Here is an 11589-nt window from a genome sequence, read left to right as displayed (position 1 = left end):
GCCAAAAATTGAGCAGCCCCTAGGCTGCCTGAGCCTCAGAGCTAGAGGGGTGTGTGTGACTGGGAAGTGGGGGTAGGGAGATGGCCTTGGTCACCGCAGAGCCACCTCCCCCTGCTGCCCTGGCCCCACTGCTGCGGGGGCTGCTATCTGTGAGCAAACTGTCCTTGGGGTCAGGGACAGCAAAGAGCCAAAGGTCAGGTCGATGCCTCCCTCAGCCCCTCCCCCAGAGGCAGCCAGCTCTAGGGTAAGGAAGGCGAGGGGCCGGGGGGACAGAAATCCGGGTGTTCGGCCCCACAGGGCTTACCCGCCAAGGAAGAGAGACATTCCTAAGAGGTGGCAATGGTGCCTTTAATGGTCAAACACAGCCAGTGCCCCGCTTCCCAGGCAAGAACCAGACTTCAGTAGACATTCCCCACACCCTGACCAGCCCTTTCGGGTCCCCCCTGGACCAGAGAGGCAGATGGCCTTCAGAGAAAACCAAGGTGTATTCTCACCTCCACCCTTCACCCAACCCACACCAAAGAGATGGTGATGGCTCAGCCACCATGAGGCTGTGGTGGCTATCATGGGGCACAGTGGCCCACTGATAAAGTCACCCAGCCAGTAGGGTGGCCATCAAAGCACTCAATGGGCCAAAAAAGGTGTTCTCCAGGATGGTGGCCAACTTGGCATATGCTATGCCAAGAAGTCCACCAAGAAAGAAGTGACCACAGCTCCCAATGGGTCAAAGGAGATGAAATGGTATCACCTCCACACCCAAGGGTCAGTCAGGAGATGTCCATCACAGCACCCAGAGGACCCACCGAGACGGCATCCCAGATGGCGGCCATCGAAGCACTCAGTGGATCAACCAATAACGCCAACCAACATGGCAGTCTTCCAGGTACCCAGTGGGTCCACCAAGATATCACAGTACCTGATAGACCAAAATGATGCTCACAGAGACAGCAGTCATCACAGTAAGGAACAGATGGACCAAGATGTTACCCAATGTGACAAGCAAAGTGTCACCAGAAGGATCAGGCCCCAAGAGCCTGATGCTGTGAGCTACAGCCACACCACCGCCGTGTCCCCGCTGCCCCCAGCTAGGATGCATTGAGCAGGGAGCGGGAATAGAGGCCCTGGTAGTAGACCCCCGGCTCCCCACCTTCAGCCCCATAGCCCCCGAACCCCACGTCCAGTTTGGGAGGCGCCGGCGTCTGTTCCGACATCAGGTTGTTGATGGAGAAAGGGTGGTTGAAGTTGTAGGGTGCGTCCAGCTTCAGCTCCCCTGGGAGCTCCAGGCCAGTGAAGTAGGGGGTGGAGGGAGGGGGTGAGCCACAGTCCAGAGCCCCCACCTCTTCCCTGCCCTGAGCCTCAGGCTCCGGGGCTGGAGGCGGGGGCTGGGGCGTGGAGGCGACTGTGGCAGCCGGGGTGGTGGTCGCCGTGGCAGCCCCTGTCCCGTTCCTGGTGGCGGCCGCCCCACTGCCACCTTTTTTCGCCTTTTCCTCCAGCTTGAAGCGTTTCTGGCGGCGCAGGTAGCAGCCATTCTCAAACATGTTCCCTGAGCTGGGGTGCAGGGCCCAGTAGGAGCCCTTGCCCGGCTTGTCTGGGGAGCGTGCCACCTTGACAAAGCAGTCGTTAAAAGACAGCGAGTGGCGGATGGAGTTCTGCCAGCGCTGCTGGTTCTCCCGGTAGTAGGGGAAAAGGTCCATGATCCACTGGTAGATCTCGCTCAGCGTCAGCATCTTGCCCGGCGCCTGCTGGATCGCCATGGTGATGAGCGAGATGTAGGAATAGGGTGGCTTGGCGTGCGCCAGGGGCCGCCGGTACCCTTTCGGCATCTCCTTCCCGGGCACCAGCCCTGGGCCCGGGCCCCCGTACCCTGAGCTGCTGCCTCCACCGCTGCTGGCTCCCAGGCCTGGGAAGGTGGGCCCCAGGGGCGCTGCGGGAGCCGGGGGTGCCAGGGGGCCTGAGGGCAGTGGGGAGGCTGGGAGCCCCCCGGGAGGGTAGGGAGAGCTTAGGGGGTTCAGGGTCATGTAGGAGTTGAGGGGGGCCATGGTGGGCACCGGGGTCACTGGAGAATAGACCTGCAGGGAGAGAAAGAGAGACGGGGAGGGATCAGTGGGGCTCCACTCTGTTGGTCAGCAAAGGATCGCAGGACCCACCGTGTGTCCATCTGTCTGTCCTGCCTCCTGTATAGGAACCTTGCACCACTACCTCTCTCTGTAGACAGCCATCTCCCCCTCCCAATGCACCCCCTCTCTGCCCCCTCCTCTCCCCCATCTCACCCCTACTCTATCCCTCCCCCCATATACTCAAGGTCATGCTTTTGGTGGTCCTCCAGGGTCTGGGACACCCTGGGGATTCCTTGAAACCCTTTTAGGGTATCCACAAAGTCAAAACTATTTTCAAAATAATGCGAAGATATTACTGGCCTTTTTCACTCTTTCTCATGAGTGACATGTGACGTCGCAATAGAAGCAGCTATGAGAATACAGCTTTCTTCTATTGAGCCAGACTTGATTTGCAAAAATGAAACAGTGCTGCTGTTCTTGCTAATTTTTTTTGAAATATAGTTATTTTAATAAAAATACTTTATTTACACTAACAAATGACTGCCATCTAAAAATGAATCAATACATATTTTTTTTTTTTTTTTTTTTGAGACAGAGTCTCACTTTGTTGTCCAGGCTAGAGTGAGTGCCGTGGCGTCAGCCTAGCTCACAGCAACCTCAAACTCCTGGGCTTGAGTGATCCTTCTGCCTCAGCCTCCCGAGTAGCTGGGACTACAGGCATGCGCCACCATGCCTGGCTAATTTTTTATATATATATCAGTTGGCCAATTAATTTCTTTCTATTTATAGTAGAGACGGGGTCTCGCTCTTGCTCAGGCTGGTTTTGAACTCCTGACCTTGAGCAATCCGCCCGCCTCGGCCTCCCAAGAGCTAGGATTACAGGCGTGAGCCACAGCGCCCGGCCTCAATACATATTTTTTAAATTTCTCAGTTTTAATTTTTAAATACAGTAAATATTGATATACATAACTCATGTCAACAGAAAGTGTTTGAGATCCTCGATAATTTTTAAGAGGGTGAAGGGGTCCTGAGACCAACAAGATTTTAATAATTTTAATAATAAGTAGTTATTATAACTCTCTAACAATCTAATATATATATGTAGCTCTCCATCAATGTTTTAGGTTATAAAATTAGTTTTTTTTTTTTTTTTTTTTTTTTTTTTTTTTTTGAGACAGAGTCTCACTTTGTTGTCCAGGCTAGAGTGAGTGCCGTGGCGTCAGCCTAGCTCACAGCAACCTCAAACTCCTGGGCTCGAGTGATCCTTCTGCCTCAGCCTCCCAAGTAGCTGGGACTACAGGCATGCGCCACCATGCCCGGCTAATTTTTTTTTTTTTTATATATATATATATCAGTTGGCCAATTAATTTCTTTCTATTTATAGTAGAGACGGGGTCTCGCTCTTGCTCAGGCTGGTTTTGAACTCCTGACCTTGAGCAATCCGCCCGCCTCGGCCTCCCAAGAGCTAGGATTACAGGCGTGAGCCACAGCGCCCGGCCATAAAATTAGTTTTTATATATAGATCAAAATGCTTGAATATCAGAAATCACACATTTCAATCTAATATACATTGTCTGTTTATTTACTGTATATCTTCAAATCTAAGACTTCACTGTAAGTTGCAGTGTTATTTTATATACAAATAGGAAAAAACACTCAATTAAAATCCTTAGACACCATTGACTGTACATGCATCTCATTTTTGGAAATGTTTAAATGGGGGAAAAAGGTACATCTTAAGCTCAATGAAACAAGGTAGGCATTGTTACATCTCTCTAAATAACCCTGTATAATCTGTCATCCATTCAACAAGTACTTATCGGCCAGCTACTCTGCCAGGCACTGCTCCAAGCACCCCACGGGAACGGTCTCCTTTAATCTTTACAATCGTGCCATGGGGGGAGGCGTTATTATGTTGCCCATTTTACAGCTGAATGAGCCAAGGCCCAGAGAGGTTGTTGGGGTCACACAGCAAGGAAGGAGTAGAACTGGGATTCTGCATCCAAGGCAGTCTGGCTCCAGACCTGTATTTTGCATCATGCTATCAAGGCAGTGAACAAGACAGACAGAAATGCCTGCCCTCAGGGAGCTGACAGTCTAGCAGGAAGACAACAGTGAACAGGATAAACAAGGAAAACAAAAGCACTGGACCATGGTTTCTCTCTTTCTGTCTGTAACTGCTCCTCTCACGCACCATCTCCCAAACCTCTCTCTCCCATCCCCCATGTGCCCTTCTGCCCTGTCCTCTCCTGCAGCCTGGGGTCTCATGGCACTGAGGTTGCTGCTATATATAGCTCTGGCCAAAGCCACGGTGGCTGCGGGTTAGTGGATACTGTCTAGTCCCTGCCACTTTAAGTGTCTGCACGTCCCAAGGTCCAGAGAGAAAAGGTTCTTACCAGGGTCCCTTAGGGGGCCAGGGCCAGGTGGCAACCAACCCCAGGCCTGAGTGAAGAAACTCTGCCCTCTCTACTTCAAATGTCTCTCCAGGTAGCTCTTTTCTCTCGTCTCTTTGAATCTCTCTGTTGGCTGTTTCTGTCTCTGTGTTTATCTGTCCCTCTCTGTCCCTGTCTCAGTACGTTTAACTCCTTCCCCTCCCCCATCTCCATCTGTTCCCCCATCTCTCTTTCCCCGTCTCTTTCTCCCCTCCGTGGCACTGTCTCTCCCCCATCTACACCTCAATCTGCACCCCTCTCCCCTCCTGCCTGCACCCCCTTCCTCCTTCAGCACATCTGTGTATCTCTCTGTCCCATTTCCTCCATCTGCAGCTCCCCAGAAGTCTCCAGGTGAAATTGGAGCCACAGCTCTCCCCTCCCCCCACGCCCCGGTCTCCCCGCTGGTTGGTGGCTTCTACCCCCTCCCCAGGATAAGGAAAGAGGAGTGGAGAAGGTGCTGGATTCAGGGGGGTACACAGAGAGTTCCTAAATCCCTATGACCCCCCCACCCTCCTTCTCCAACCTAGTCCGGCTCTCTGGTATCTCAGAGTACGACAGATTGGGACCCCGGGGCCTCCCTTTTCTGGCTCTCCACCCTCCCGGAAGTCCTCCTTGAGGTCTGACCTCAAGCACTCCAGCTGCCCTAATCCACCCTAGGCTTTCCCACGCCCAGGGCTGGGATGAAGCCCTGGTGTCCGGGTCTGAACCGGATCTCCCCCGCCAGGGTGGGGCTGAGATTGGGGGGAAAGCCCACAGGGGACCTGCACCCCTACATTAGGAGGCTAGAATTTCTTCTTTTTTATTTCCTTATTGTCTCTGGGGAAAGGGTGTGACAGGGAGCAGAGGAAAGTAGTGTGAAGCCAGAAGCCTCGTTTTCTAGTCCCAGACTCAACCCAGGACCCCGGCACTCTTCCGGGCTTAGATTTGCCATCTCTAAAGTGGGGGAGCAGCTGGGCCAGCTGATCTGCAGGAACCTGAGGCCAGCAGGGATGCCCAGGGTGGTAATTTCCCAAGCTTCCTTTGGGCAGGGAGCAGCCTTCAATATCACCCCAGCAGAAGAGTGCTGTAGGCAAGAGGTGCTTTGGGGGTTCTCAGTTGCAAGTTGAATACAGATATTCTCTGCCCATGGTTCTGACCCAAGGGGAAGAGGTTGGCTCACCTGATGGGAAGATGGTGGGGACCCTCAGACAGAATCCCCCAAATGATTTCTAGCCCCCCCATATCTGTTCTTCCACAATTTGCCATCTGTCCTCAATATGTCCCCCTTCCTTTCTCACACAATTTCCATACACGTTGTCCTCTAAACTTGGATCCATCCAGACTGTGCCCCCAATTTTGACTCCTCCTGACTAGACCCCCACGATTTACTTCTTTTTTTTTTTTTTGAGACAGAGTCTTACTCTGTTGCCCAGGCTAGAGTGCTGTGGTGTCAGCCTAGCTCACAGCAACCTCAAACTCCTGGGCTCAAGCAATCCTGCAATTTACTTCTTAAGATGTGACCCTGAGATAGTGATTTATAGTTGGTTCCCTTAAACCGTGACTCAGGGATCCCCTCTACCTGGGAGCCTGCACCTTCCACCCTGGTCTCTGCCTTCCCCATTCTACAACTGATACCTCCAGCCGCCCCACCTCCACCTCTCAACACTCCCAATCTCTTCCCCAGTTGGCCCTGCCCCCCACTCCACGTGCACCTCACACCTCCCCACACCCAGGACTGGCCCCTCCCGGGCAGCTGGCCAAGCCCCAAAAGCCTGGGGTTCCAGGAGTCCCCATTCTACAGCTTTGAGCCCCATATCCAAGATTCGGGCACACTGGGGTCCCTATAACTACCAGGTCTTGCCTCCCTGGAGAACCCAGCCATCCCAGCACCACACCTCCTCCTCAAGCCCACGGTTCCCTTCCAGATTAGGAATCTAAGTGTCTAGACCCGCATAACTCTCAGATTGGATGAGGACTTCAGCAATTGCTAAGGGTTGCTGGACAAGGGTGCGGGGAGATGCACTATCTGAAACGCTGCAGCCCCTGGTGAGGGTCGTGGGTAGAGATACCAATGTTGATGTCCGCATTTCCTACTCTCAGGTCCCCAACTGACCCCATCTGGGGGCCCCAATCTATCCAAGCCCCAACTCTGAGCCACCTGTTATTTCAGACTCCCAAATGAAGCTTCACATCTGAGTGCCTCCATCCATCTCTTACCCCTGAGCACCAACCCATTTCTGACCCTGTCTTAGATCACCAGCCAATCCTTATCCTTGAACCTAAATTCTGATTTCCACTCCCGCAGCCCCATCTTTAACACTATGTTCCAGCCCTGAGCTCCCACCGCTGACTTGCCTTAATGGTGAACTCTTCCATCTCTTAGTCTCCATCTGTCCCCCAACTTTGAACCCCATTTCCTGAAACGCCTAAACTCTGTCCTCCACCCTGAAGCTCTGATTCCTATCTTTGGCTTGTTAATTTTAATCCCTAGCATTTTGGGGCCAAGACACCAGGCTCTCATGCTTAAGGTGTGACCTAAATTTTCCTTACTTCCATTTAAGTCGTGGCCGCGAGTAGCCTGCCTATCCCGCGCTCCCATGGCTCGTCCCCGTCCCTGACTCCCACACCTGGTCTCCAAGTCCCTAGTTCCTAGACTCCGCAACTAGGTGTCTTGGCCCCCGTTTGAGCCCCCAACCCCGGTCCCCGCTCCATTTAAGCCCGCACCTCGATACCTGCCCCCCACTTCCCGCTCCGCCATCCCCGAGGACACACCTCGCCCGCCTCCGGGTAGTAGCTCCACTCGGCCAGGTCATGAGCCTCCATCTTCACCGAGCCCAGCATCCCCCGGGCCTGCGCCCCCACCCGCCCCCGCTCTGGCCCCGGGGGAGCGGAGTGCTTCGGCTCTGGCCGCGGGCACGGCCCGAGTTCGACCGGCGCCCGCCCGTCCGACCGCCCCGGGTCCAGCTGTCCCGGCGCCGTGGGAGGCGGCCACGCTTTATAGCCGGGACACCCCCCCACACCCGCCCCGGGCTCCCATCCCGCCTCCCCGCGGGCGGCGCGCTCGGGCTGGGGCGCCCCCTGCGGGATTGTGAGAAGACAGACCTCAGGCGCCGGGAGCCGCAGCCCCGGGACGGGGAAGCCGGAGGTGGCTGAAGAGCGGGGAGCCGTGGTGGAAGACAGCGCCGATACCACGGCCCCAGAGAACAGAACTCTGGGGACTTTCTGTCCCAGGAGGTTTCATCATCTCAACCTGAGAGGGCGAAAAGGCAGAGCTTGGCATGGCCGCCGCGAAGGAAGGGGCTCAGAGCGCTGTGGACTCCAGGGGTGCCTGCATGCCACTCACTATGAGGACCCATAAGACACCCTCAAAATCACATTCCCGTTGGACAGAGGGGAAGACTGCGGCTTCCGACGGCCAGAAATGCTTCAGACCATGTAAAGGGTCAGGACCAAAGGTGGCAGGGATCGGGGCCTCTGCTCAGATCCAACTCAGGCAAAGGACCGGCTCCAAGACCTAGCAGCTTCGCCGTCGGGACTTTCCACTAACACCAACCAGCCGTCCAGGGACGAAGAATCACCGAGAACTGCATTTCCCAGAATCCTCGAGCTCCCTTTCCGCCCGGTGCCGCTGGCAAGGGGGACTACATTTCCCACAAGGCATGGTGCACGAAGGCCGGAAACGAAGGGCCGCCCCGGCGTAGTCTGCGAGAGGAGGCTCGCGTAGCTGGAGGCGAGGGCGGGAGCGGGTCGCGGTCTGGACTCCATTTCCCGGCGGCCCTGCGCGTGTGGCGCGTGCGCAATGTTCCTGGCGGCGAACGGAAGATGGCGGCGGCGGCAGCGTATGTGAAGAGGCGCTGCTGAGGGGGCGCGAGGGGGACGGAGGCCCGAGCCGTGGTGAGCGGAAGGCGGCGTGAGAGCCCGGGGACGAAGGGAGGAGGAGCCCTGAAGAGGCAGGGACTCAGGCTACGGGAGGGCCGCTGCGAGGAGAGGGGAGCAGTGGCATTCGGGACCCCTGTTTCTTCCCCTGCTCAGGACCCTTCCTTGGCTCCCTAGTGCCCGCAGGGCAAAGTTCCAACGTGGCCCTCCAGGAGCGTCCGCCCCGCAGACCTCGCTGGTCTGGACTGTGTCTCTTTGCTCCTTCCCCACTTCGTCCGGCTGCATTGGCCTTTCGGTTCCTCAAACTTGCCATGCGCCTTCCCGCGTCAGTGTTTTTGCACAGGCTGCCCCCTCTGCCTGCAACATCCTTTTACTCATTCTGCCTGGCCAAGTCCCATTCATCCTTCGGGTCTCGGCGCGAACGTCACTTCCTCTGCGAAGCCCTGCATCCTGAAATTCGCCCGTTCTTTCCTTCATGTCACGTGTGGTCTGATTTGTTATTAGACCTTTATCTGTGTACTCTTTGATTATGTCTGTGACCGTGAGTTCCATGAGGGTGGGAACTGGGTGTGTCTTGGTCACCGCTGTGTTCCCAGCACTGCGCCCATCACACTGGAGATACCCAGTTACTGTTCGTTGAATGAATGAGATACTCCTAGAGCCACTCTGCGGGATAAAACAGGGGAATGGTCATATTCCCAGGTGGGAGTGGGAAGGGTACTCCATAGGGAGTACTCGGGGAGGGATGGGAAAACAATGACACTGTTGATTGTAGCAAAGGACTGCAAACATCACAGATGCTCTGAAATTGGAAGACAGGCTTAAAAAACTATAATACCTCCACAGAATAAAATACTGTGCAACTGTAAAAAGGAATGATGGAGAAAGGAGAAGAGAATGAAGAAAATCTCTATGCATGATAGAGTGGCTTCCCCTTTGTATACTAATATACCACTTAGCATATTAAGTGAAAACAGGTAAAGTGGAAGATAATATTTATTGTGTGCTCCCTTTTTGCAAAAGAAGAGGAAATGTGTATATATGTTTTTAAAGAACTGAATGGGCGGAAAGGCATCTGATATTTAAAAAAAGGAACAAAAAACAACTGGAAAGCATAAATGAAAAAACAGAAGAGGAAGGAAACAGTAAAAAATTTTGGTGGATCTTGATGCATTATCATCATGAAAAAAGTAGAAAGGTTTATTATACTTTGGTTGAGGGCCCCAGTATGCTGGTTGTCGGGTAGCCATGCTTCTTGGCTTACATGAACAGAACTGGGGTGGAAAAACAATTCGTTTCAGACAGACATTATGTATAGCACAATGGTAAGGAAGATAGATTCTGCAACCACACTGCTGGTTCTGCCTCTTAGAAGCTGTGTGCCTTAGGTCAAGAGACTTTACCTCTCTGGTCTTCGATTTCTTCGTCTTTAAAATAAAGATGGAAGATAATACTTAAAGAGTTGGGCCGGGCGCTGTGGCTCACGCCTGTAATCCTAGCTCTTGGGAGGCCAAGGCGGGCGGATTGCTCAAGGTCAGGAGTTCAAAACCAGCCTGAGCAAGAGCGAGACCCCGTCTCTACTATAAATAGAAAGAAATTAATTGGCAACTGATATATATATAAAAAATTAGCCAGGCATGGTGGTGCATGCCTGTAGTCCCAGCTACTCGGGAGGCTGAGGCAGAAGGATAACTCGAGCCCAGGAGTTTGAGGTTGCTGTGAGCTAGGCTGACGCCACGGCACTCACTCTAGCCTGGACAACAAAGCGAGACTCTGTCTCAAAAAAAAAAAAAAAAAAAAAAGAGTTGATGTCATGAGATTTAAATGAGTAAAAGAATTGCTCTCAGCACATATTAAATGTAAATACTAGCTGTTATTTTTCAAGTATTCTAGAGTGAAAGGGCAGGAGATTCTGAACTCAGTGATTGGGAAAGCCCTTTGGTGGGAGTGTTGATTGGTTCAGCAGATATTTATTGAGCACCTACTAGATGCCAAGCACTATTCTATGCTGGGGATATATAAAGTAAACAAACACCAAAAAAATCTCTGTCTTCACAGAGCTTATAAGTGAATGTGTTGATGATAAATGCCATGGAGAAAAATAAAACAGCACAGATGGGGAGGGAGAGGGAGTTGAAATTTGAAATAGGGTGGCCAGGGAAGCCATCCCTGTAGAAACTTTTGAGTGGAGACCTGAAGGTGGAAGGAGGCAGTTGTGCTGATATCTGGGAGGAGGAGCACAAAGGCTTTGAGGAAGCGGTGTGCTTGGCATGTTCACGGGACAGCAAGGAGGCCAGAGTGGCTGGAACAGACAGCTAAGGGGGAGAAAAGGACAGAGGTAGAAGAGGCCGGGTTCTATGAGGTCTTTTAGGCTTTGGTAAGGATTTTGGCTGACTCTGAGCACAATATGGGGGTGATAGGCAGCAGGGAAACTAGGGAGGAGGCGATAGTCATTCAGCAAACACCTGTGTGATCCTACTGTAAAGACTTGCTTTATACAATCGATCTTGTTCTTTTTTAAAAATATCTTTTTTGCCCTCCCCAAATTATTGTTAATTATTATAATTAATATTAAGAGTCTCCTAGCACTCTGGGAGGCCGAGGTGGGAGGATCACTCAAGGTCAGGAGTTTGAAACCAGTCTGAGCAAGAGTGAGACCCCATCTCTACTAAAAACAGATAGAAATTAGTTGGCCAACTAAAAATATATAGAAAAAATCAGCCAGACATGGCGGCACATGCCTGTAGTCCCAGCTACTCGGGAGGCTGAGGCAGAAGGATCGCTTGAGCCCAGCAGTTTGACTTTGCTGAGTGAGGCTGACACCACGGCACTCTAGCCTGGGCAACAGAGTGAGACTCTGTCTCAAAAAAAAAAGAGTTAACATTAACAGTTAAGATCCTTCACATATTTTCCCATGTACATAAAAATAATAGTTATACTTATCTAACGTTTACTTTGTGTACTAACTCATTTAATCCTCAGAATAGTCCTAGGAGGTAGGCAGGGCACAGTACTATCCCCATTTACAGAAGAGGAAACTGAGACCCAAAGAAGTTAAGTTTCTTGCCTCAGGTCATTCTGTGTACACAGATGTCATTCTGTATACAATACACACATAGAAACTTGACAAAAATGGGTTGAATTGTGTGTATTGTTCTGTGATGCCACGCGGGCTAGCATCTTTTTCGCTACAATACATTAAGATCCACCAATGTTTTCTTTTACCTTGTTGCCTTCTTCATCTT

The 11589-nt window shown here is 52.3% G+C and overlaps 2 protein-coding genes across 3 annotated transcripts in view; one reads left to right on the top strand and one right to left on the bottom strand.

Moving 5' to 3' along the window:
- Nucleotides 1–327: 327 nt before the first annotated feature.
- On the bottom strand, nucleotides 328–7419 carry FOXA3 (forkhead box A3). The gene is made up of 2 exons (XM_012761470.2): nucleotides 7241–7419; nucleotides 328–2069 (listed from the first exon to the last, which is right to left on the bottom strand). The coding sequence occupies exons 1-2, from the start codon at nucleotides 7307–7309 to the stop codon at nucleotides 1086–1088; spliced, it is 1053 nt and encodes a 350-aa protein (XP_012616924.1). The 5' UTR covers nucleotides 7310–7419; the 3' UTR covers nucleotides 328–1085.
- Nucleotides 7420–8208: 789 nt separating this feature from the next.
- Nucleotides 8209–11589, top strand: part of SYMPK (symplekin scaffold protein) — a 35855-nt gene continuing 32474 nt past the window's right edge. Inside the window, exon 1 of one of the 2 annotated variants that reach the window (XM_012761467.3) lies at nucleotides 8209–8362. The gene's annotated coding sequence lies outside the window, so the exon portion shown is untranslated. The remainder of the gene's footprint in view (nucleotides 8363–11589) is intronic. The other variant, XM_012761466.3, reaches the window with a different exon arrangement.

This window comes from Microcebus murinus, chromosome 16 (genome assembly GCF_040939455.1).
Source record: "Microcebus murinus isolate Inina chromosome 16, M.murinus_Inina_mat1.0, whole genome shotgun sequence".
In the NCBI taxonomy this organism is placed as follows: Eukaryota; Metazoa; Chordata; class Mammalia; order Primates; family Cheirogaleidae; genus Microcebus; species Microcebus murinus.
The sequence above is the reverse complement of the archived record's forward strand: the minus strand, read 5'-3'. Positions and strand labels throughout refer to the sequence as shown.

Bases quoted from the DNA above. Each gene is read 5' to 3' on its own strand.
- FOXA3 (XM_012761470.2), bottom strand. From the start codon at position 7,309: ATGCTGGGCTCGGTGAAGATGGAGGCTCATGACCTGGCCGAGTGGAGC. The intron at 2,070-7,240 runs GTGTGTCCTCGG...CTCTCCCTGCAG, and splicing joins ACTACCCGGAGGCGGGCGAG to GTCTATTCTCCAGTGACCCC.